The sequence below is a fragment of the Myxine glutinosa genome, chromosome 5 (genome assembly GCF_964187855.1).
Source record: "Myxine glutinosa chromosome 5, kmMyxGlut1.1, whole genome shotgun sequence".
In the NCBI taxonomy this organism is placed as follows: domain Eukaryota; kingdom Metazoa; phylum Chordata; class Myxini; order Myxiniformes; family Myxinidae; genus Myxine; species Myxine glutinosa.
Window position 1 is genome coordinate 116,325,470 of NC_136265.1, and position 27,440 is coordinate 116,352,909.

Consider the following 27,440-nt stretch of genomic DNA (forward strand, 5'->3'; position numbering starts at 1 on the left):
GGAGTCGGTAGAAGACGGAAAGACCACCAACCTGCCTGCGGTGAGTAAGTGAAAGGCCCTCGGAGATAGCGTCATCGCGGGAGATTCCAATGATTCTGAATGCTTTGGTTTCAACAGCGTGAAGACGAGCTAGGTGTGAGGCAGGAGCACCAGCCCAGAGGGGAGAGCAGTACTCCACTGAGCTGTGGATGAAAGCCTTGTATGTGGTGAGGAGCTCAGGTGTGCCAAGGAAGGACTTCGCACGACGGAGGATGCCCAGTCGGCGACTGGCTTTGGAGGCCAGCTTGGAAATGTGGTTTTCCCAGGAAAGATCATGGCAGATAGTGAGACCCAAAAGCTTGAATGACAGAACTTCTTGGAGAGGATTATTCAGAAAGTAGATGGGAGGGTTGTCCAGTCAGTCTTTTCGGAGAGACATCGTAAGAGAGTGAGATTTGTCAGGATTGAAAGACATGTTCCACTTGTTTGCCCAGTCTGTGATTTTGTCCAGGTCTGCAGAGAGTGAGGAGACTGCAGACTGCCGATCTGAGGGATGAGGAATGGAGCGGCAGAGAGTGGAGTCGTCAGCAAAGAGATAGAGAGGATTTTCAAGAGAGTCAGAGAGATCATTGATGAAGACCAGAAAAAGCACAGGGCCCAGAACACTGCCTTGGGGAACTCCAGCCTGAACAGGAAGAGGAGATGAGAGAAACCCATTCAGGGCCACACGTTGACTACGACCAGAGAGGAAGTCCGCCAGCCATGCGTGGAGATTTCCATGGATACCAAAGGAGGAGAGTTTGGTGAGCAGAGCGGGGTGCCAGACCGTATCGAAGGCACGTGATATGTCGAGGGAGACAGCTCAAATTTCCAGTTTGGCATTGAGGACCTCCATCCATTGTTGAGACAGCAGAAGCAGCATGTCCAGAGTAGAATGACCTGGTCTGAAACCAAATTGATGATCAGAGATCAAGCCATTGGAGAAGAGGAAAGATTTCATATCCGAAGCAATGATGGGTTCCATGACTTTGCTGATAATTGGGAGAAGGCTGATTGGTCTGTTTGTCTGTTTGTTTGTCTTGTTTTGTCTTGTCCCTGGGAATAAGTAAGCCTGTTTAAGGATTGCACTGTGTCTTCTTCTGTAAATTACCTTCGTTTCTTATTCTTTCTTTGGTTTGTTGTAAATAATAATAAATACCTGTTCCTCTTTACTTTGGTTTCATTCTTGTCCGATCGCTTTCGTGATTTCTTTCAATTGAGTACCTGTGGCACAATTTTGGCCGAACCGCTTCGCAATCGGGTTTAGTCATTGCTAACGGCTCGCGCCGCAGTTCGCTTTGCAGTTCGCAATCCATTAATTACGCTGCGGCACGGGCGGGAGTATTTCCTCGCTGAAGGCCGGTGGTAATACTTAGGTACTAAGACTAATTGGGCTTACGCCCCTACGTACCATCGGCCGGAAGCGACGTCATACTTCCAGGACCGGTGGAGACGGCCAGCTTAACAGGACAAGGGGATTAACCCCCCCTTGCTAATGGAAGTGCCGTCCCCCGGATCCGTAGCAATTGGTTATTGTTAATAGTTACCAAGCAATAGTTACCAAGTTGATTAAGATGCTAGTTACCAAGTTGGTTAAGATGCTAGTTACCAAGTAAAGTTGATTAAGATGCCAGTTACCAAGTTGTTTAAGATGCTAGTTACCAAGTTGATTAAGATGCCATTAACCAAGTTGATTAAGATGCTATTTACCAAGTTGATTAAGATTCGATTAACCAAGTTGATTTAGATACCATTAACCAAGTTGATTAAGATGCCATTTACCAAGTTGATTTAGATACCATTTACCAAGTTGATTAAGATGCCATTTACCAAGTTGATTTAGATACCATTTCAAAGTTGATTTCGATGCTAGTTACCAAGTTGATTAAGATGCCATTAACCAAGTTGATTAAGATGCTAGTTACCAAGTTGATTTAGATGCCAGTTACCAAGTTGATTAAGATGCCATTAACCAAGTTGATTAAGATGCTAGTTACCAAGTTGATTTAGATGCCAGTTACCAAGTTGATTAAGATGCCATTAACCAAGTTGATTAAGATGCTAGTTACCAAGTTGATTTAGATGTTAGTTACCAAGTTGATTAAGATGCTAGTTACCAAGTCTATTTTGATTCTAGTTACCAAGTTGATTAAGATGCTAGTTACCAAGTCTATTTCGATTCTAGTTACCAAGTTGATTTAGATGCTAGTTACCAAGTTGATTAAGATGCTAGTTACCAAGTCTATTTCGATTCTAGTTACCAAGTTCATTTATATGCTAGTTACCAAGTCTATTTCGATTCTAGTTACCAAGTTGATTTCGATGCTAGTTACCAAGTTGATTAAGATGCTAGTTCCCAAGTCTATTTCGATTCTAGTTACCAAGTTGATTTAGATGCTAGTTACCAAGTTGATTAAGATGCCAGTTACCAAGTCTATTTGGATTCTAGTTACCAAGTTGATTTAGATGCTAGTTACCAAGTTGATTACGATACTAGTTACCAAGTCTATTTCGATTCTAGTTACCAAGTTGATTAAGATGCTAGTTACCAAGTTGATTAAGATGCTAGTTACCAAGTCTGTTTAGATGCTAGTTACCAAGTCTATTTCGATTCTAGTTACCAAGTTGATTAAGATGCTGGTTACCAAGTTGATTAAGATGCTAGTTACCAAGTCGATTAAGATGGTAGTTACCAAGTCTATTTCGATTCTAGTTACCAAGTTGATTAAGATGCTAGTAACCAAGTTGATTAAGATGCTAGTTACCAAGTTGATTAAGATGCTAGTTACCAAGTCTATTTCGATTCTAGTTACCAAGTTGATTAAGATGCTAGTTACCAAGTCTATTTCGATTCTAGTTACCAAGTTGATTTAGACGCTAGTTACCAAGTTGATTAAGATGCTAGTTACCAAGTCTATTTCGATTCTAGTTACCAAGTTGATTTAGATGCCATTAACCAAGTTGATTAAGATGCTAGTTACCAAGTTGATTTAGATGCCAGTTACCAAGTTGATTAAGATGCCATTAACCAAGTTGATTAAGATGCTAGTTACCAAGTTGATTTAGATGTTAGTTACCAAGTTGATTAAGATGCTAGTTACCAAGTCTATTTCGATTCTATTTACCAAGTTGATTAAGATGCTAGTTACCAAGTCTATTTCGATTCTAGTTACCAAGTCGATTTAGATACTAGTTACCAAGTTGATTAAGATGCTAGTTACCAAGTTGATTTATATGCTAGTTACCAAGTTGATTAAGATGCTAGTTACCAAGTCTATTTCGATTCTAGTTACCAAGTTGATTAAGATGCTAGTTACCAAGTCTATTTCGATTCTAGTTACCAAGTTGATTTAGATGCTAGTTACCAAGTTGATTAAGATGCTAGTTACCAAGTCTATTTCGATTCTAGTTACCAAGTCTATTTAGATGCCAGTTACCAAGTTGATTAAGATGCCATTAACCAAGTTGATTAAGATGCTAGTTACCAAGTTGATTTATATGTTAGTTACCAAGTTGATTAAGATGCTGGTTTCCCAAGTCTATTTCGATTCTAGTTACCAAGTTGATTAAGATGCTAGTTACCAAGTCTATTTCGATTCTAGTTACCAAGTCGATTTAGATGCTAGTTACCAAGTTGATTAAGATGGTAGTTACCAAGTCTATTTCGATTCTAGTTACCAAGTTGATTTATATGCTAGTTACCAAGTTGATTAAGATGCTACTTACCAAGTCTATTTCGATTCTAGTTACCAAGTTGATTAAGATGCTAGTTACCAAGTCTATTTCGATTCTAGTTGCCAAGTTGATTTAGATGCTAGTTACCAAGTTGATTAAGATGCTAGTTACCAAGTCTATTTCGATTCTAGTTACCAAGTTGATTTAGATGCTAGTTACCAAGTTGATTAAGATGCTAGTTACCAAGTCTATTTCGATTCTAGTTACCAAGTTGATTAAGATGCTAGTTACCAAGTCTATTTCGATTCTAGTTACCAAGTTGATTAAGATGCTAGTTACCAAGTGTATTTCGATTCTAGTTCCCAAGTTGATTTAGATGCTAGTTACCAAGTTGATTTAGATGCTAGTTACCAAGTCTATTTCGATTCTAGTTGCCAAGTTGATTTAGATGCTAGTTACCAAGTCTATTTCGATTCTAGTTACCAAGTTGATTAAGATGCTAGTTACCAAGTGTATTTCGATTCTAGTTACGAAGTTGATTAAGATGCTAGTTACCAAGTTGATTTAGATGTTAGTTACCAAGTCTATTTCGATGCTAGTTACTCAGTCGATCCTCATGCTAGTTACCCAGTTATATAACTCAGTTAGACAAAATGTAAGGTGCCCTTTTCGCACACCTTCTAACCTCAAACACAAAACAATTCCCATTAATTTAATGTGTTTCCCTCGTACAAACTTTTCCAAACCTGTTTATCCTGGTAATGCATTTACACCTGAACACATACTCAGTGACTGAAATAATTTTGTGCCAAATCACCAACAATCCCGACAAGGACACACTAGGCCAATCGGGGACTCGGAGGGCATCCGTCACAAACTCGGGTAAAAATCACCATCGGAACTAGGTTAAATTGTCAAACATGCAGAGAGCACCTCATTTTGTTTGTCCTAACTTATCAAATTGAATGAGGGTGGCCTCAGGTTGAGACAAACGTCTAGTAAATCAAATTCCCAGCTTGGTAGAGCTTGGGTTGAGAGATTGTACATCAAGATCGGCGGCTAGGCCTAAAGGACACTTCACCCTACGCCTCTGGGAGAAAAAAAAAAATTTAACATCTTCACCGAGATCCATATCCTGTGGACAGGGAACCAGGTCCCAACCATCAATTTACAGTTTGTCACATCACTTGTATCAAACACCTTTCGCCCTCCTGCCATGAATGCAAGCTTTACGACGAGGTAGGCACAAGGGGGTCAGACATCCGGTTTCAACGACACTTTGCGAGCCCGAAAATGCTCAACTACAAATATGAAAAAGAAACCGATCAATCTATACTTTCTGACGTCACCTTTTGTATTTAAAATCAAAAAGTCAAAACAAAGCTCAGAAAAGAAACCGATCAATCTATACTTTCTGACGTCACCTTTTGTATTTAAAATCAAAAAGTCAAAACAAAGCTCAGAAAGGAAACCGATCAATCTATACTTTCTGACGTCACCGTTTGTATTTAAAATGAAAAAGTCAAAACAAAGCTCAGAAAAGAAACCGATCAATCTACACTTTCTGACGTCACCTTTTGTATTTAAAATCAAAAAGTCAAAACAAAGCTCAGAAAGGAAACCGATCAATCTATACTTTCTGACGTCACCTTTTGTATTTAAAATGAAAAAGTCAAAACAAAGCTCAGAAAAGAAACCGATCAATCTACACTTTCTGACGTCACCTTTTGTATTTAAAATCAAAAAGTCAAAACAAAGCTCAGAAAGGAAACCGATCAATCTATACTTTCTGACGTCACCTTTTGTATTTAAAATCAAAAAGTCAAAACAAAGCTCAGAAAGGAAACCGATCAATCTATACTTTCTGACGTCACCTTTTGTATTTAAAATCAAAAAGTCAAAACAAAGCTCAGAAAGAAAACCGATCAATCTATACTTTCTGACGTCACCTTTTGTATTTAAAATCAAAAAGTCAAAACAAAGCTCAGAAAAGAAACCGATCAATCTACACTTTCTGACGTCACCTTTTGTATTTAAAATCAAAAAGTCAAAACAAAGCTCAGAAAGGAAACCGATCAATCTATACTTTCTGACGTCACCTTTTGTATTTAAAATCAAAAAGTCAAAACAAAGCTCAGAAAGGAAACCGATCAATCTATACTTTCTGACGTCACCTTTTGTATTTAAAATCAAAAAGTCAAAACAAAGCTCAGAAAGAAAACCGATCAATCTATACTTTCTGACGTCACCTTTTGTATTTAAAATCAAAAAGTCAAAACAAAGCTCAGAAAAGAAACCGATCAATCTACACTTTCTGACGTCACCTTTTGTATTTAAAATCAAAAAGTCAAAACAAAGCTCAGAAAGGAAACCGATCAATCTATACTTTCTGACGTCACCTTTTGTATTTAAAATCAAAAAGTCAAAACAAAGCTCAGAAAGAAAACCGATCAATCTATACTTTCTGACGTCACCATTTGTATTTAAAATCAAAAAGTCAAAACAAAGCTCAGAAAGAAAACCGATCAATCTATACTTTCTGACGTCACCTTTGGTATTTAAAATCAAAAAGTCAAAACAAAGCTCAGAAAGGAAACCGATCAATCTATACTTTCTGACGTCACCTTTTGTATTTAAAATCAAAAAGTCAAAACAATGACGTCACCTTTTGTATTTAAAATCAAAAGTCAAAACAAAGCTCAGAAAAGAAACCGATCAATCTGTACTTTCTGACGTCACCTTTTGTATTTAAAATCAAAAAGGCAAAACAAAGCTCAGAAAAGAAACCGATCAATCTATACTTTCTGACATCACCTTTTGTATTTAAAATCAAAAAGTCAAAACAATGACGTCACCTTTTGTATTTAAAATCAAAAAGTCAAAACAAAGCTCAGAAAAGAAACCGATCAATCTGTACTTTCTGACGTCACCTTTTGTATTTAAAATCAAAAAGTCAAAACAATGACGTCACCTTTTGTATTTAAAATCAAAAAGTCAAAACAAAGCTCAGAAAGGAAACCGATCTGAGGATTGCGCTGTCATTAGGCTGCGGTTCCTCTCTCAAAATACCTGTGGATCATTAGCATGAGGTGTGCGAGGCATTGTGCTAGGGGGTGTGGGAGGCATTGTGCTAGGGGGTGTGGGAGGCATTGTGCTAGGGGTGTGGGAGGCATTGTGCTAGGGGGTGTGGGAGGCATTGTGCTAGGGGGTGTGGGAGGCATTGTGCTAGGGGGTGTGGGAGGCATTGTGCTAGGGGGTGTGGGAGGCATTGTGCTAGGGGGTGTGGGAGGCATTGTGCTAGGGGGTGTGGGAGGCATTGTGCTAGGGGGTGTGGGAGGCATTGTGCTAGGAGGTGTGGGAGGCATTGTGCAATGAGGTGTGGGAGGCATTGTGCTAGGAGGTGTGGGAGGCATTGTGCTAGGAGGTGTGGGAGGCATTGTGCTAGGGGGTGTGGGAGGCATTGTGCTAGGAGGTGTGGGAGGCATTGTGCTAGGAGGTGTGGGAGGCATTGTGCTAGGAGGTGTGGGAGGCATTGTGCTAGGAGGTGTGGGAGGCATTGTGCAATGAGGTGTGGGAGGCATTGTGCAATGAGGTGTGGGAGGCATTGTGCTAGGAGGTGTGGGAGGCATTGTGCTAGGAGGTGTGGGAGGCATTGTGCTAGGAGGTGTGGGAGGCATTGTGCTAGGAGGTGTGGGAGGCATTGTGCTAGGAGGTGTGGGAGGCATTGTACTAGGAGGTCCCGACAGTAGCCATCAGCACAATGTGCCCGACGATGTCAGGTGAACATGCACCCTGTGCAACACAGAGGGCGAATGACGCAATCTCGCAAAAGGCCTGCTGTTAATGGCATGCCATGAATGATTCTCTTGTCACCAGGTGGAATTATCCTTTGGTCTATTGACAGCATGAGGTTTGGAAAGGATGGCATGGTGCCATTGCCAATCTGGGACAAAAAGAAGGCCTTCATTTGAAGCCTCAACGCGCTCCCAAGGCCAGTGCAACGGTCCAAGAGCACAACCCAATTGATGAGAGGGAGACCCAATTATGTAATGCGGGTGGAGAAGCAGAACAAACCTGAACGTAGTGGAAACACGACGTGCTTGATGAAAGCCAAAATCCCATTGTTCTCCACATTGCCAGGCTCACAAAAAGCTCGTTTAAGCTTCTTCCGTACATCTTGGGGCGAGTCCAGCAAGTCGATCTTTGAGTCCTGTTGGATAAATGGAAAGACACAACCTGATCGTTTATTGATAATAATGTAAAATCACTGTGACATGGCACACCCAGCGTAGGGCCAACGAGGTAGCTGAGATGTGATACAACCCCCTTTGAGCTGTCAAGTGTGGGTTGAATTCCCAATCCGATTATAAACCTTCATCAAGGTGTTTCTCAAGCAGGTGGTGCGCCAATTGTGCACCATCCCCTGGAGGGGGGCGGGGGGGGGGGCATTAAGCTGGCTAGGCAGTCTGCTAGCATTTGTCCATGAATGTTAAAGATCCCACAATGCCTTTCGAAAAGAGCAGACTATTGTGGTTTAATTCCCCCGGCCAAATTCCAAATTGCCACCCCAATTGAGGGTTAGTTTAGTAGCACCTTGGAATGAAATAGCAACATGTTCAGTGTTAACTAATGGTTTGGGAAATATTCACAGTCTGTCATCAGCACCCAACGTCTGTCATCAGCACCCAAAGCTCGCCCTGTGTTCATCGCCGACTCCAAGGTTCGTGACGGGATTACTGTGCAATTTACACATAAAATGTACAATCCGTCCGTGCACCCGCAGGGGAAGGGGAGAAATCAACATGGAGCATCAGGAAGTTGTTCAACACATATAGATCCACACAAACTTGTAACATAGAATAACTAGATGGTATTCATAGAATACTTACCCTGCGCAGTCAACTTGTTGTGAGCCAACTCTTCTGTTTTTGAACATTTTTTTTTTCTTTGATCCAATATGGCTGCCAGACCACGTGAGCGATGACATCATAAGCTCATACTCTCTAATATAATTGTTGCATAGATCACGCTCAATACATTTCAAACTGATCAGACTAAGCGTTGTCCCTGTCGAATTATGACGTCATAATTATGGCACCAATGACGTCACCGTTAACAACGTTTCAATTCAATTTTCAATTTTCAATTCAATTTTCAATTCAATTTCAATTTCAATTTCAATTCAATTCAAATCAATCAATTCAATTTCAATTCAAATTCAAATTTCAATTCAACGTGAAGCTCAACAATGAGCCACGTTTCAATTTTTTCCATAGAGCGGTTTTGGAGATATAGAGGTATAACGTTTTTCGGTTTTTCCAAGATGGCGCCTGTAACACATGACCTTTGACGTCATGATTATCATTAAAATATTCTAAAGGAGGAGGCGCTCCTATGGTGAAAATTTCCTGTCCATCAGACCAACAGTTGCTGAATTTTTTTTAACAATGATCGGATGGATAAATCTTGTATTTGTCGAATTATGACGTCATAACGAAGGCACCGATGACATCATCATTAACATATCTTATTCCCCATGATTAGTTGACAATGAGCCAGGTCTCAATTTTTTCCATGAAGTGGTTTCAGAGATATGGAGGTGCGAAATTTTTTCCAAGATGGCGCCTGTACCACGTGACCTATGCCGTCCTAATATTCACTAAAATATTCTACAGGAGGAGGCCCTCCTATTAGTCTACTTGCCAAGCCTATAGAGCCCTCTTGTGAACCCGGAAATGTTGAGTACCCCAAAGTTTTAAGTTAGAAATGTACAGTATGGGTCCCCAGCACTTAGAAACTGCCGGATGCTAACTCGCATATGTTGGGCAATTAGCAAAATTAGCATTAATAGCATTAACCCTATCAAACATAGGCCTGGGACACTGACATTTCTGTTTCGCTCTATTGCTCCGTTTGAATGCTTCGTGTGAGCAAACTATTTGAAGGATCTGTGTGAAATTTGGACATAATACACTTAGACAGATATGCTTTCCGTGAGTGTTCTTATAAAAATTTCCTGCGATCAAAATTTCATGTGAAAAAAGGGATGTAAAAGCCGTGGAAAAGCCACTGCTTGACTTGCCCCCTGCCCACTCTGATACAGTGCTCAGTACCATTGCCTACTTAGACACATCACTGAGGCAGCTTGGCATGAGCCACAGTCATATCACGTTTGACATGCAGCTGTATGTGATCGCTTGCCTGATCAAGTGGAGTGATCTGCAGCGATGGTCATCAGTGGTTCTCAGACCTGGGATGATGTACACTCTCATGTCATTCATCGGCTCAATCTGACAACTGATGAATTCAACAGGTGTGGAGGAGCTAGGCGGTGCATTATTTGGAGGCCTGAAATCCATCTTCAACGGGAAGGCCTGGCCCAAGGCTATGCGAGCCTTCCGTATGGTTGTGTCTGCTCTTCTTCATGACTTCTTAGAGGAGGGAGAGAAGACTCACGAGCAGATAACGGCATTCCTGGAGAAAGCCAGAGAGCACCCCACAGGCCGGCTATGGGTGGATTGTTTCATCACCCCTACCCTAATAGCTCACAGGTTCTGGCGAGCAGAAAGCGAGGTGATTGGATGCTGCAACAACACTGCCTTGAAGAGATGCTGCCCTATTTCTTTGCTGCCGGTCATCACCACTACACAAGATGGATCACATGGCATCTGCGCGACATGCAGTACCTTGTGCACACACAGAATAGGAGATCACATCAAGATGGTCAGCAAAGCAGACAGTATTGTCACTCATGACGAGGCTGACGTCTCCCTCATCTCATACATGTTGGATGCAGCCAGTCGCGGAGCTGAAACTGTCCGCATTCTCAGCGACGACACTGATGTTTTCGTACTCATGGTCTATTGGTGCTGGAAGGTGGGTATCACATGTAACCTGCAGATGGAGAGATGGGATGGCATCCTCAACATCAATTCGACAGTAGAGAATCTTGGTGAGCAGTGTCGCTCCATCCTGGCTATGCATGCTCTCTCCGGATGTGACACCACCTCCTATCCCGCGGGGAAAGGGAAGGTGTCCGCACTCAAGGCCATGAGAGTAGTACCTGGTGACCTGCTTCACTTCATCGGAGAGGAGGGAGCTACTGATTTACAGATTACAGAGGCAGTGAGTGGTTTCTTCCTGGCTCTGTACAACGAGAGGGAGTCGGCATCTCTGAACGTCGCCAGATATGACATCTACCGAAAGCGCAAAACCCCCCCCCCAGCACTGAAGACACTGCCTCCTACAGAGCGCAACGCTCTCCTCCATGGATGGCGTGCCCATCTACAGGTGCTGCTTTGGAAAGCAGCAGACTGCCCTGACCCATCAGCTGTGGACATAACAGAGTTTGGATGGAATAAGAAGGAAGGCGAGAAGGGAGAGGAAGTCATCATGCCCATCCTGGATGCAAGCCCCGTTGCTCCTCCTGCCGTGTTGGAAATGATCAGCTGTAGCTGCAAAGCTGGGTTAAAGCCCTGTTTAACAGCAAAGTGCAGCTGCGTAGCTGCAGGCCTGGCCTGTACCAGCTACTGCTTCTGCAAAGGCTCTGATAGTACATGTTGCAACACACTCACACACTCACAGCAAGGAGAGCAATATGACAAGAATGTCGAGTCAGGAGAAGAAGATGAAGACGATGAGGATGAGTTTTATGATGAGGATATGCTTTATAACAGTGCAGAGTAGTCGAAGTGCAAGACGCTCTTTTTTGATGGAAGTTTTATGTTGTGTAACTAGTGCACATATTTTTCAGCTCTGATAATTTTGGGTATACTTGTGTTTTAATTTTGAGGATATTATTTACCCATAGTCATATTATTCTAGTTTGGTATGGTACTTGCCTTTGTTACCTCTAATACCTGTGAATAAAAGTGGAGCAATAGAGCGAAACAGAAATTTCAGTGTCCCAGGCCTATGTTTGATAGGGTTAATGCTATTAATGCTAATTTTGCTAATTGCCCAACATATTATGCAAGTGAGCATCCGGCAGTTTCTAAGTGCTGGGGACCCATACTGTACATTTCTAACTTAAAACTTTGGGGTACTCAACATTTCCGGGTTCACATTGCTGGCAAGTAGACTATATGGTGAAAATGTCATGTCAATCGGACCAACGCATGCCGAAAAAATGAATTTTTAAAATGCAGACATGTACAGCACATGGCACACGTACGTACGTCGTACGTGAATGAATGCTTAACCCCACTTTTCGCTTCGCGAGTGCAGGGTAACTACAAACACAAACCTGTCATAATGATGTTCATCCTAGAACAGTGCGGCCTGTGCGTGTGTGTCTGCCTGTGTGTGTCTGTCTGTGCGCGCGTGTCTGTCTGTGCGCGCGTGTCTGTCTGTGCGCGCGTGTCTGTCTGTGCGCGCGTGTCTGTCTGTGCGCGCGTGTCTGTCTGTGCACGCGTGTCTGTCTGTGCGCGCGTGTCTGTCTGTGCGCGCGTGTCTGTCTGTGCGCGCGTGTCTGTCTGTGCGCGCGTGTCTGTCTGTGCGCGCGTCTGTCTTTGCGCGCGTGTCTGTCTTTGCGCGCGTGTCTGTCTGTGCGCGTGTCTGTCTGTGCGCGTGTCTGTCTGTGCGCGTGTCTGTCTGTGTGCGTGTCTGTCTGTGCGCGTGTCTGTCTGTGCGCGTGTCTGTCTGTGCGTGTGTCTGTCTGTGCGCGTGTCTGTCTGTGCGCGTGTCTGTCTGTGCGCGTGTCTGTCTGTGCGCGTGTCTGTCTGTGTGCATGTCTGCCTGAGCACGTGTGTCTGTGTGCGTGTCTGTTTGTGCGTGTGTCTGTCTGGGTGTGTGTCTGTCTGGATGTGTGTCTGTCTGTGCGTGTGTCTGTCTGAGCGTGTGTCTGTCTGTGCGCGTGTCTGTCTGTGCGTGTGTCTGTCTGTGCACGTGTCTGTCTGTGCGCATGTCTGTCTGTGCGCGTGTCTGTCTGTGCGCGTGTCTGTCTGTGTGCGTGTTTGTACGTGTGTTGGCACAATGGTTACGAGTACAGTGGAGCGGTCCCTCCGTGGGACGTTAATTAACGGTTCACATTATTAAAGCACATGCATCACAAGGGAAGAGAAAAGGCCCAGGCTGTTATTACTGCAGCATTGAACCATTTATTAATGGCGATACTTTTCAAACGACAAAAACGATATGGGAGATTACTCTGCACTCAGCTTAATGGGTCCGTGGGATTGATATGCAGACGCATATTGCCAAAATCACGTGGGAGGATCAGGCAACGAGACAAAGTAATGCAAAAACCAGGGAAATACACTTGGACACATAAAGAGATAGACACATATAAAACAGGTATACACAAACAGACACAGACAGACACTACCTTATCCTAAAAGGTTTCACCAAAATGACTCAGTGAGTCGATAACTTTCGACTCTTTTGGCTCTAAAACATTCCATTAGCAAAGTGAAACCTGCAGGGATTAAATGTGATCCAAGGGGCTGTGTGGTTAGAATGAATGAATGAATATTAAATTGTTTGTTTTTTTGTTATACAAAGTCGAGGCTTGTGGAAGAGCATGTAACAGAAAATGGATCAGGACATAATAGAACAATGGAGAAACACCAACATCAGGTTTGAAGGACAAAATGGAGGGATACTTGGACAAATAAGGGATGTGGGGAAGAATAGGGGGGTAGGGGAGAACACACGGGGTGGACAAGTTGGATACAGAAGGAAACTCAGGAAGGAAAAACTGGAAATTCGGAAAGAGGTGGACTTCGGGAAGGTTAATGGGGATAGAAAATATCATGGATTCAGATAGCGGATGATCCAAGATGGTGGTGAACAGCTGTCTTGAACCCTGGAGGGAAGAATGAGATTGAAGAGGATGTGGAAGTTGGTTCCACACGTGGGGAAAAAAAGAGGAACAAATGAGTGGAGGTGAGCAGTGTTCCTGGATTTAGGTAGTTTCATCACAAGGGGGTTGATTGTGGTAGTGGACCATGTGATCCTTGCAGCCACCTGGCGAAGGGAAGAAGCACGGAAACAGCAGAGGGTGCAAAACCAGAAAGGAGGAGGTAGAAGACAGAGCGACCACTGACCTGTCTGCGATGGCGAAGTGATCGGCCCATCGAAACTCATCAGCTTCATCACAGGAGATTCCGATAATTTCAAAGGCCTTGGGTTTTCATTTTAAAGCTGAGCAAGACGCGAGGCAGGGGCGCCAGCCCAAAGGGGTGATCAGCACTCCATCAAACTGAGGATGAAGGCCTTGGAGGTGAATAGGAGCGTGTGCCATTGATAATCATGGAAATTGTTAATTATCTATCTATAATTCCAGTAATCTCTGTTTGTACGTTTGTACGTTTGTTTGTCTGTGACCGCTGTTTCTCGACAACCACGGGTCCGATATACTTTTAACTTGCCAGGTATATTGCTGGGGACCCGAGGATGTGCCTTTTCAAGGTTTCATATTAATCGGACAATTACTTACCGAGCTATGTCCAAAAAACGATTCAACCAATCAGAGAGCAGCGAACTATCGCGTGTGCCGAACGTGGCGGACACACTCTGCCTCGGATGGCACATTTGAGAGCGTATTCATTTATTTCACGTTTGCAAACTATGTTGGCGTTAAACTATGTTTTAAAACTAATAAAAACGAATTTGCGATTCATTCGCTTTCCTGCGCGTTTGTGCACGCGATGGCGATTTCTTTACCAAACTCCGGAAGCCGTTCGCTTTGGACCAAACCATTTCATGTAAATAGAGGGGGGGGGATATAATTTTAGATATAGATATAGTACGGGCAATGCCCTAGTGGAAGATAATGAACAAAAAAATTGTGTGTGAAGGAGAGTGATATTTTTGATAGTTTGAATTAATCCTTTGCAAACTGTAAAATTGACACAGTCTTAAAAACCAATAAATACAGGTGAAAGTGCCTCAGAAACTGGTAATTAAAGGGGGGTAGTAGTGGGTTATTCAATTAACTTTGGTAGAGGGACCAGAACCAAGCAACAGCATTATTTAACTGCTTGATAAATCAACTTATTTAATTAACTTTGATGGAGGGACCAGAACCAAGCAACAACACATTTAACTGCTTGATAAATCAACTTATATAATTAACTTTGGTAGAGGGACCAGAACCAAGCAACAACATTATTTAACTGCTTGATAAATCAACTTATTTAATTAACTTTGATAGAGGGACCAGAACCAACATAGTCTTGCTCCTCATGCTTGTGCAAGTTTAATCCATTGTCAGTTTCAGCCACTGCCGATGTCATCTCTCAGAAACGTAATATTTATTTATTTAGTCACTCAAGGGTACGATTTGCTTTAAAACTTCAATATTATTCATGTAATGAAATTGTGTCTAAGTTGAACCCCGGTGCTATGCTGTCTCCGACCACTGAGAGGCTTCCATAAGAACTCGGACGGACATCGCTCCGACACATTCCTGTGACATTTATTCTGTGTGGTAGTGCATACTCGAATGGTGCGTATTGCTAGATGTTACAGGCTTGCTTGCACTAATTGCGAATCCATTGTTTTTTTTTTTTGTTTGCTTTTTTTGTTTTTTTTGTATACAAGATCGAGGCTCGTGAAAGAGCGAAAAAGTCCTTGTTACTTCTATGATTACGGTATATAGTCCTTGAGCCAGACCAAAAGTAATGCTCCGGCGGGGGGAGTAATTCTCATTATGATTTTCCATTAGACCAATGTCTCATGTGTCAGAAAAGGTGTGATGGACATCTGAGAACGGTAGCTTAGTGCCCGGATGGACGCCATCTTTGAAACCACCCAGCTCGAAAATGCCCATTTGGTGGGGTACATTGTTGCACGTGTATCTGGACTTCTATACTAGCTATCGATGTGCGGTTGACGACTAAATATACGTCCGATGTGTACCGTCTAAATAAAAAATAATATGAAGCATTTTGTTTTAGATTAATTATTATAAAAATCAATTATCGAAAAAAAATCATATATTTTTCAATATTTTATTATTAGACTTGTACTTTTTTTAGTGAAACAACACTGGTATGATTTTCCAAATTATGCATTGTGCTACACCGTTTATCTGTCTATAAAAATAACTCAAAAACTAAAACATATCATCCACCACGAGTTTACAACAAATAAATGTAAAGAGGCATAAAATGACTTAGGCCGCCGCTGGCATTATCTATTCTGACGATAACGCAAGTTAGGAATGTCGTACGGAGAGGATTTTAACACCATACGATATCTAATAAGCAGGCGGAAATTGTTACATAGGAAATCTGCACTTTGGTGGCCATCTTGGATTTCAAAATGGCCGCCAATTATATTAATTATTCATTACTAGAGTTTGGAAAGACGTATGGAGCTGATTTTAACACCATACGATGTATATTCCTAATAAGCAAGCGGAGGTATCATTGAACATGTCATGTTTTAGTCAAATAACACCGGTATGATCTTCCAAATTATACATTTTGCTAAACCGTTTATCTGTCTATAAAGATTTTCAGGCAATTTGGCCTGCATTATAATAGAGAACAACATATGCTATACAATATACAGTGCACACAAAGTTAATCATCAGAGTCGCCATCAGAGTCATTGGCATCCTGAGCCACGATAGCATCATCCTGCACCATGTTGGAGCATCCCTGCAGCTTACACACAACAGTGCACTTCAACCCATTCAGTATGCAGGAGCAATCTGACGGTCGACACGTCCTTCTGCATGTGCATGAGATGAGATTCAAGACGACATCTGGAGCTGGTAGACCCGCCATCCATCGGATTGTGAGCGAACCGCCATCATCGAGTTCCCAACCATGTCCTGCTGATGGTGTTGGGACGTCTGGTAGGTTTTCAAGGCTGCGTCGCCAGATAGCCACCTGATAGTTGGCCCTAAGCGTATGCTGCATCAAGGAGTCTTCACAAGGCGGCAATTGTCCAGATTCGATCTGGCCCTTCTTTGCACAGAACATGTGATAACGGAGCGAATTAACACCGACGATCTTCGTGTTCTTGGCGTACAGCTGACACGTGAAGGCCTGAATGCTATTGAAGACGTCTGTTGGTACATTCCACGAAGATCCCAGATCTGTGAATGCTTGAAGATACAGCTCATTCGCTTGCACAAGCTTCAAAGCCTTTATCTTTCCTTGGCTAGCCAGAGCACTCACAGTGTCACACCCGCTCCATGCATGAAGCCCTGGCAATGCACTGCAAACTCCAGACCCCAATACCGCAGCCAACTTTCCAACGTCGATCATTCTGACTCGAACCTTTGTTCCTCGTCTGATGAAGAGCTGACTATCGATGGTTCTGCTGAGATGAAGACTGATGATCAGAACGTCGGTGTCATCTGCCACTAAGATGATCGTCTTGTAGTGGGTAGCGGCGTGCTTTGCGTGGAGAAACATACGCGTGTCTGCTTCCTCGTGGCTACATTCGAGTGCTTGCACCAACTTCCACCTATCGCGGGTCAGTACCAGACATTTTTCACCACAGGTGACATACAGTGTTCTGTTGCCTAGCTTTTCGCGATTTGTTTCATGTTTCCACGACTCCGCCAGAAACACAACCAGTTTCTCCTTTGTCTGGCTGCAAGCAAGGAGACGCCGCCAGTTCATGATTTTGTGTGCGGGTCTGATCTCGCTGAAACTGATGCCTTCATTTGAACCGCGGTTCACACGCTCAGCTGCTTTGATGGATTCTTCTGTGTATGTGTCAAAGACAACATCGATGCGCTCACTGCCTTGACCAGCGTGAAGCGCTGCAGCAAGGATGCGGTCAGATAGTTCTTCGAACGTGTCGTTCTCGCCATGCATCTTTTGTATGAGAGCCATCGCATCAATTATTGTTGCACTTCGCTTGTCAACGTTCTCGGCTGGTTCCACAAGACCTTCCATGTGTTTCGCAAGTGCAGCTTTGTTCGTTTTTTTCATTGACCCATCAACGTTTGCCAAAGACCATGGTAACGGCCCTAGTGGGTGACAAAGGACATGTTGCATGTCGAGGTTCCTTGTCTTGGCGATGAGTATCATGGTGGCAAACAGTTGTCTGTCAGCTCTCAGGACGATCTCCTTGTTTGTGCCCTTCACAACTTTCTGCTTGATCTTACCAAAGGTCTTCAAGTTTAGCTTGTTCAATGTGTCATGAAAGCCTGTTCCCTCTTCAAGACGTTTCTGGAAGCTTTGATATGCCGCTTCCCCCTTTTGCAGGGTGTTGAGTAGGTCATTAGAAACGTCCTCCCTCGCAGCCGCTCTGGTAGATATACTGAGAAGACATGACGGATCATCGGCGAATGGATTGGTCCAGTCATTTTCCAGTAGATCACAGATAGCTGTGACGCCAGACTCATCACGTTTGATGCGAGAAGTAGACAAGTCAGGGTGCTTGGCGTGAGATGTGTCGCTGCCATTCACAAGGATAGTTTCTCGTAGTTGCCTCAGTGCAGTAGCCCGATTTTCTGCAGTTAGATAGTATCGTGACACAGCCCCTTGTCGAAGACTAAAACCTCGTGTTCCTCCAGCTGTTTGCGTATCTTTGTTTACTGTTTCTTCTGTTGTCTGATCAACAGCGATTCTGGCAAATGGATTCCCTGGTCTAAGCTGTACGGAGAAGTAGCCTTGATTGAAATGCCTGTACAACTCGGGGCATGTTTCGTGGAGTTGCGTCATCTGTGCATAGTACACTGGTAGATATCTAGCATAGTTCACCTTGTTCATTGCGAAACACCAAGGGATCACTCTTCTGACACAAGCCAAGTGAAGCATCCAGTCGCCTTCTCTATCCGCACGAATCAACCCCAGCAGGGTCTCTACCATATCAATATACATCATCCAGAAGCGAGCCAGGTCTCCATGTTTGGTTTGCAGAAAATGTAGGTATTTCGCGAACATGTCAAAGCTCTGTACACATGAATCATCATCGAGAGCAGCAGCGAGAGTCTCGTGGCAAACATCCTCCTTGATGCTGCGAATTTTGAGGTCAGTGCTTCGAATCTGGGGTTCCTTGTCAGGATGATTGCTTTCTATCCACACCTGGAAGCCCTTCCAAATGATGCGCATTAGTGCCTCGTACATCAACTTGTGGAGTCGCACAGCACGGTTGTATTGCTTGCCTTCCAGAACCCTGTTGATGGAACCTTCAGCGATTACTCCTGACTCAACAGCTACATCCCGAAGGCCTGCATCTCCAAACATTTTCCCAATGCTCGACATGAAGTTACAGATGGTATGGAAGTTCCCCATCATGAGCACGATTCTTCCATATCGATCGACATCTTTCCATGCTATTTCGGTCGCCTTAGCAAATAGTGCCTGGTCTAGCACCACCGGTATACGCTCAAGCTGAAGTGATGACATGATGTTCAGAGCTTCTCTGAGGATTTCTTGCACTGTTGCCATATCTGTGGCAGGCGCGTTTATAGTCGGCAGGTAGCCAACTACATCTTCCGTCACCTGAACACGATCTCTAGTCATGATGTTGAAACCAGTCCACGAACTGATTGTCTGGTCGCATGGTTCCAGCATGCGAGTCATAATCCATACGTGATTTCGGCGCTGCGCAAGGGATGTTGCGCCTGCAAGAGTGTCAGAAAGATCTGCAGGCTTGATTGCAGGTGGGCCCTCTCGTTTCCCACCGCTGTATATTGGAACTAAATCGCTGGATGACGGGATAGATCGCTTCTTATCTGCTTTGGATACTGCCGATGGAGGTTGGGGCGGCAAACACGACTGCGACTTCGGTTGGACGATGATACCGTTGACGCGATGCGATGTTCCGCCACCACTCAGCGATTCCTCTAGCCTGTCGATGTTATCGAATGCTAATACAGTCGGGACCGAAGGGTGCACATGTGACGGAAGTGGTACTGTATCTTTCTCCACACTTGCTAATTTGTCTATGCATAGCGCTGTCTCGATTTCTTCCAGAACTGTGTACGAACATCCGTGCCCGAGTCGATTCAATATTCTGATGACCTCTGTATTACCGGTACTGTAACTTCTAGTTGCATTGGTCAAAGTAGCTAGGTGGTTTTTGTGAGTGAAGTCTGATCTACAAGCCCTATGGTATAATATTGGAATATTAGGAAGTTCAACTGCGCCTTCTTGGACTAGCTTTAGAATTGGATAAAAGTTTCTAACTGCGGCTGCGTCACACAATGTCTTCCAAGAACTGTTGCCCGCTGCCTTGCTTAGTTCAGAGAGTGGCGACTTCTTGCTGCACAGGATGCACGTTCCGGACTCAGGTTCAATCTTCGCCCGTTTCGCCTCGACACCGGCCATCTCAGCTGAAAGAACAAAAAGACTGACGTTAGATTACTCCGATATCCGAAAAGCTCGCCAGCTTACATAGACATACTCATCCAAGTCAGTGAACGTGTTAGATGGCGCCACAATACAACTCTATAATAGAGTTGTATGTGGCGCCATCTAACATGTTCACTTTTAGTTCTTAAGCCACCCACCCCCCCCCCCCCCCCCCCTCAGAAATTAATCAGGTCACCGCAACAAATCTCAGACTGAGATATAGAATATAGAATATAGATATAGAATAGACTGACGTCACTTTCGGCACTGGGTTCTGTGGGTTGATTTATCGGCGGGAAATTCCAACTGACATAGTTTCGGTTTGTGGAAAGTGCATGCCTTTTCATATATTTTTTGTGTAAACTCGTGGTGGATGATATGTTTTAGTTTTTGAGTTATTTTTATAGACAGATAAACGGTGTAGCACAATGCATAATTTGGAAAATCATACCAGTGTTGTTTCACTAAAAAAAGTACAAGTCTAATAATAAAATATTGAAAAATATATGATTTTTTTTCGATATAATTGATTTTTATAATAATTAATCTCAAACAAAATGCTTCATATTATTTTTTATTTAGACGGTACACATCGGACGTATATTTAGTCGTCAACCGCACATCGATAGCTAGTATAGAAGTCCAGATACACGTGCAACAATGTACCCCACCAAATGGGCATTTTCGAGCTGGGTGGTTTCAAAGATGGCGTCCATCCGGGCACTAAGCTACCGTTCTCAGATGTCCATCACACCTTTTCTGACACTTGAGACATTGGTCTAATGGAAAATCATAATGAGAATTACTCCCCCCGCCGGAGCATTCACTTCAAAATATGGCCGGTTGGCTCAAGGACTAATACTGATACAATGCTTGTATGATTTCTTACAGGTGTTGCTAGAGATCGAAACTGAATTAAACCTACTATTGGGACAATGCTGTAGATCTGGTTTTTACAACAATTAATTCAGTTTCGTCTCTTCGTCCTGAACGAGAACAACATGGCCCATAAGCTGATACAAGTTCCAATTCTCAGCGCGGACCCCCAAGCGCCGGACGCGTCTGCACAATTGTTACACTGGTTGAAACTCTTGACCAATCATCTGAATGTGCAGGAGGAAATTACCGCTGTCACGAAGCTTGCGGTGTTGCAGTCCAAGGTGAACCATACTGTGTACATGTCGATCTCTCAGTGCGCTACGTACGATACTGCTGTGGCCGAGCTGAAACGTATTTACATCAAAACACGGAGCGTGGTCTATACCAGATATCTGCTCGCGTCTCGTCGACAAGAACCCACGGAGACCATTGACCAATTTGCTCAAGACCATTGACCAATTTGCTCAAGACCTCCGACGATTATTGAAGGACTGTACCACCGAGGTTCGCACACATGCACAAGTTACTGATGACCTTGCTCGCGATGCTTTTGTCTCAGGCATTAGATCGCAGGTCGTCAGACAAAGATTGCTCGAAGAAGCCGATTTGACACGAGAAACAGCCCTTAGGTTATCTCACGTGTACACCGAAGCGCAGGTACAAGCCGAGGCGTATGAACGCCCATACGGCACTGCAGGGATATCCCGATCAACACGACCAGAGAGAGCTACCGCCACGCTAGAGGATGCTGCATCTCCGTTGGAATCGGAGACACCCCACGCGCTCGAGGAACTCGACCCGGGTTTGACCGCGGCCGCTGCAGCCGGACCCAAGGCAGGAAGTAACGCTAAGTGCTATTTCTGCGGGAACCGGAACCATCTCAGGTCAGTTTGTCCGGCTAAGGAGGCGACGTGTCATTTGCGTACAAAGAAATGTCACTTTGCAAAAGTTTGCCGTTCGTCTCGGGGCCGGCAAAATCGCCCGACGCTGAATGTGCTTCTCTCTTCATCCGTGAAACAATCAGCGCCTCGCGCGGCCTTGATTGGAATCGCCCCTCTCCGTGGGCCCCGCACCGAGCGGTCGACCTTGATGAGGCTAACTGCGCCGACTAAACAAGTCGCGCTATCACAACGGTACGCGTCTCAATCGTCCTTGACGGGCATTCTTTCGACACCCAGTCCACTTCCGGGTTCGGCTTCCCGATCTGCGTACAACAACACAACATTATGCATTTTAAGGCCATTTTCCTTGCTAGAGCGGGGGTTAGCCTTGCGGTCCCCATGACAATCTTCTCCATTTTGCCCTATTTTCTGAATCTCTCCTTGTTAACCCCCTTGCCCGCATTTCATCTTCCACCATCTTTAGCCAAGTCTTTCTCGTTCTTCCCCGTCCTCTACTTCCTTCTACATTCATTTCCATCACTCTTCTCAACCAGTCACTTTCATCCTTCCTCAACACATGACCAAACCATCTCAACCTGTTCCTCTTCACAGCATCAATCACAGGCTCTATTCCCATCATCTTTCGCAATTCATCATTTGTCTTCCTCTCTCTCAACGATACTCCGCACATCCACCGAATCATTCGCATTTCCACCCTTTCCAGCCTTCGTTGCTGCTCTACATTCATTACCCATGTCTCGCTCCCATAAATCATAACACTTCTCACACATGCAGCATACACCTTTCCCTTCAGCTTCAACGACACTCCCCTCCTCATCAGCACGCCACTCAGTTCCCGAAACGTCTTCTATGCACATCTCACTCTTGCAACCGTTGCAGAGTCTGATCCACCTTCTCCATTCAGCATGTCTCCGAGGTAGCAAAATGTTTTCACACCTTCCAGCTTCACGCCGTCTCCAAGATCCAACTCAACATTTCCTCCATCTGCAGCTCCCTCTGTGCACACCTTACATTTGAATGTAGCTGCCACACTGGTTAATGACCCTCTCAGACCACTGCATTTTTGATGAACCCACTCAGCGCACATTGTACATTGAATGGAGTTCACTCCGACACCCTTCCTGCACACAGCACATGGCCGCTTCCCAGTTCTTTCTACCTCACCACATGCTTTACCACTTGCCATCACCTTCGTCTTTCCGACATTCACCTTCATACCTTTTGTCTCCATACATTCCTTCCACTTGTTCATCTTTTCCTTCAGTCCATCCATACTTTCCGCAATCAACATCAGATCATCTGCATACAACAACTCCCACGGTAAACCCTCCTTTACGTTCTGAGCCAGCACCTCCATCACAGCTACAAATAGTAGTGGACTTAGTACCGACCCCTGATGCACTCCCACCTTCACCTCAAACTCACCACTGTTCCCGTCCTTCGTCCTTACAGCTGTGCGCGCTCTTTTGTACATTGCCATCCCTACTCTGATCAACCATTCCTCCACTCCTAACTTCCTCAATGCCCATGTCAATACTTCGCGTGGAACCCTATCGAATGCTTTCTCCAGATCAACAAACCCAAGAAACAACTTCTTCCTCTTCTCCATGTACTTCTCCTGCATGTAAAATACGCATACGCTGGCTTCAAATCTCCGCACGTGGCACGAGCACCCTCTGGTGGCGGCACGACCGACCTACGATCCACTTTGACCACAAAAGCTGGGATCTCCGCGCGTGGCACGAGCACCCCTTGCCGACGGCTCGACTGGCCTCCAAGCGACTTCAACTGCACGAAAGACATTAGCTGGCGTCGGATCCACACGCGAGGCTCGAGCGCCACCTCTCGATGACTCGACATCTGCAGGGCCACCTGGCCTGTCCCACGCTGTTATCCCACTCATGATTGAAGGAACTTTTGCAAATGCTTTATTGACACGGGATCCACTGATAGTTACGTCGATTTTCGACTTGTTCAGAAGCATGGCTGGCCGATTCTCGGGACAAAACGCAGAATCTTCATGGCTTCTCAAGGGCTATGGCTCAGCACTCGGGGGGAATGTCGACTCAAGCTTGTGATTAAGGGTTGAATGTTTTTGGATGTGCATTTAATGGTCTTACCAGCATTATGTGCAGAAGTTTTGCTAGGACACGATTTTCTCCGGCGGCATGGGCATTTGGAAATGGAATTTGGTGGTACTGATACTCTTGCTGTGTGTGCTCTTGCGGGGATGGAAATTGAACCACTGTCGCTGTTTCCCAATATGACTGCTGACTGTACTCCGGTGGCTGTTAAATCGCGACGCTATTCACAGGCTGACACGCAATTCATTGCTGAAAGACTGCGCAGCTGTTAAAGGAAGGTATTATAGAACCTAGTCGGTCACCTTGGCGGGCCCAAGTTTTGATGGTTCAAACAGAATCACACCGCAAACGCATGGTAATCGACTATTCGCAGACGATTAATCGGTTTACCCAATTGGACGCCTACCCGCTCCCAGGAATGGATTCTCTGGTACGGCAGGTGGCACAGTACTCGGTATACAGCACTCTCGATCTACGTAGTGCATATCATCAGATTCCAATCTCCGAGGCAGATCGCATCTACACGGTGTTTGAATCCGGACAGAGGTTGTACTAGTTCACCCGGCTGCCTTTCGGGGTCACGAATGGGGTATCGTGCTTCCAAAGGGCCATGGACGACCTCATTGCGAAGGAGAATTTAACCGATGTCTTTGTTTATCTGGATAATCTCATGGTTTGTGGGTACGACAAAGAACATCATGATGCTAATCTGAAGCGCTTCCTCGAGGTTGCGCACAAGTATCGACTGACTATGAACGAGGCTAAATGTCGCTATTCTGTTCGAACGATAGATCTCCTGGGGTACACCGTGACCCACGGCTCTATTGCTCTGGATAAGGAGCGTCTGCGACCCTTGCTCGACATGGCCCCACCCCACGATCGAGCTTCTTTGAAGCGTTCTCTCGGGCTGTTTGCTCATTACTCTAAGTGGGTTCAAATTTTTTCCGAGAAGCTTCGCCCAATTGTCGATTGCGATGCGTTCCCCATGAGTCACGCTGCTAAGGCTGCTTTCCATGGCCTGAAGTCCGACATAGCTGGCGCCGTCGACAAAAGACGAAAACACGTCCTTTGTTTTGGAAAGCGATGCTTCGGACCACGCGATAGCTGCTACACTCTCTCAAGGGGGGCGGCCTGTGGCTTTCTTTTCAAGGACTCTCTCCTCCGTGGAACAAAGACACTCGTATGTTGAAAAGGAGGCGTACGCCATCATTGAGTCTATTAGGCGCTGGCGGCCATATTTGCTTGGCAAATGTTTTGAGATCATTACGGACCAACAAAGTGTTGCCTTTATATGTACGACACGCAACATGCTCAACGCATTAAGAATGAGAAAATCACTCGCTGGCGGATTGAACTGGCCGATTTCTGTTACAAAATCAAATATCGCCCGGGGAGGGATAACCTCGTTGCAGATGCTTTGTCACGGCCTGCGGTGTGTGCGAGTCTTACCTCCTTTGAGGATCTGCGCATCCTTCATGACACCTTGTGCCATCCCGGCGTGACGCGTTTAGCTCATTATGTGCGCAGTCGTAACTTGTCCTATTCCATTGAGGATATTCGTCGGCTCTGTCGCACCTGTTCCGTATGCGCTGAACTTAAACCTCGTTTCTACAATCCTCCGATGGGTACGCTGGTCCAGGCCACTCGGCCGTGGGAGAGATTGGCAATGGACTTCAAAGGACCCCTGCCGGCTTCACCGGCTTCGAGTAGTTCTCGTTATTTACTCACGATCGTTGATGAGTTCTCCAGATTCCCTTTTGCTTTCCCGTGCAGCGATATGTCTGCGGCTACGGTTATCCGGTGTCTGCAGAACTTGTTTTCTATGTTTGGGAATCCGGCCTTTGTGCACACTGATCGAGGCGCGGTGTTCCTATCCTAAGATGTGAGATACTTCTTGCTCCAACATAATATCGCTTCTAGCTATACTACTCCATACAGGCCTCAGGCGAACGGACAGGTGGAACAATTTAATGGCATCATATGGAGAGCCATTACTCTGAGCCTGAAGTCCCGCGGACTAGGGCTGGACCGATGGGCTTGGTCGCTACCTGGGGCATTAAGTTCGATCAGGAGTTTACTGTGCACCGCCACTAATCAAACTCCCCACGACCGTATGTTTCGCTACCCGCGTCGATCGGGCAGTATCCGTCCTCTGCCGGGCTGGCTTGCTGAGCCCGGACCAGCCTTCCTCAAACGCGCGGTTCGCACAAGTAAATATGACCCTCTCATCGACGAGGTGCATATTCTCCAAACCAATCCCGAGCACGCTCGTGTACTGTTGCCCAATGGACGGGAGTCTACAGTCTCGGTGCGCCATCTTGCGCCATGTGGGGATACTGACGAGCCGGCTTACGGTATAGTTGATCTGACAATGGAAAATCTACCGGCTACTCCATCGCCACATGCACCCGATCCGTATGGCTTTGTGGGGCCACCGCCATTACCCGATTTAGGCGGACATTCCGATGCGGGGGATTCCGGCCTCGGGGATGTGGTACCCGGTGTCTATCGGACACGTGCCGGGAGAGAAATTCGCCGCCCTGACCGCTATGGTTGGACTGACTGACATGGACTGACAACTGCTGCTCATTGATATTGCTCTGCTGCTAACTGATGATATGTGCTGCTAGCTTGATTTCTGCCCTAGCGGAAGTGTAGTTTTAACGGTGGGGAGAATGTAATGAAATTGTGTCTAAGTTGAACCCCGGTGCTATGCTGTCTCCGACCACTGAGAGGCTTCCATAAGAACTCGGACGGACATCGCTCCGACACATTCCTGTGACATTTATTCTGTGTGGTAGTGCATACTCGAATGGTGCGTATTGCTAGATGTTCCAGGCTTGCTTGCACTAATTGCTAATCCATTGTTACTTCTATGATTACGGTATACTGATACAATGCTTGTATGATTTCTTACAGGTGTTGCTAGAGATCGAAACTGAATTAAACCTACTATTGGGACAATGTTGTAGGTCTGCTTTTTACAACAATTCACAGTTAAATATTCTGCACAGGTCCCTCCAGTACGTTCGTGTACATGTACAAGCGGCCAGGCCGAGAGAATGAGCCGGTGCTCCACGGTTAGAAAGAACGGACACAAGACAGAGTGGATGCTGCAAACCCTTAATCTCACCTCTTCAGACGAGGACATCTTGCCTCCCGTGAGACCCGGAACCATCGGATTCATCAAGTGGATTCTCTTGTCATAGCCCAGCGCTGGCAGGTACTGTGGTATAAAGCAATGGGGATCAACCATGTGTGCTCAGGTGTATTCCCATTATCTGAGCTATGTTTAGAGGCCATTGCTAGTTGGCAATAAAAACAAAAAAAACCACAAATCCAAGCCAGACATAAAACCTCAGGTTCTCGACTAAATCAGTTCAGCAAACTTGAAAACAAACGGAAAATAAATGTAACATATAAAGCTCTTTGTACCACTCACTCGCTCACTCACACAGATGTCGAAAAATATCGAAATTTTATTCATGTGCAGAATCTGGTCATGTGATTGGTTAAATGGAAGCCCTATCAATGGCTTGAAATATCAATTCATGTGCAGAATAGAATGCTGGTTACAGTGATACATGTTTACAGGTCATGGTTTTAGCGCCCCC

At 44.9% G+C, this 27,440-nt stretch overlaps 1 protein-coding gene across 3 annotated transcripts in view; it reads right to left on the reverse strand.

Annotated features, from left to right (window-relative positions):
- YARS1 (tyrosyl-tRNA synthetase 1) overlaps nucleotides 1-27,440 on the reverse strand; it is an 80,385-nt gene that overhangs the window by 17,702 nt on the left and 35,243 nt on the right. For all 3 annotated transcript variants that reach the window (XM_068116464.2, XM_068116466.2, XM_068116465.2), the window contains 2 exons: nucleotides 26,960-27,052; nucleotides 7,768-7,903 (listed from right to left, as the gene is read on the reverse strand). In XM_068116464.2, coding sequence (XP_067972565.2) covers nucleotides 7,768-7,903; nucleotides 26,960-27,052 — 229 coding nt within the window. The remainder of the gene's footprint in view (nucleotides 1-7,767; nucleotides 7,904-26,959; nucleotides 27,053-27,440) is intronic.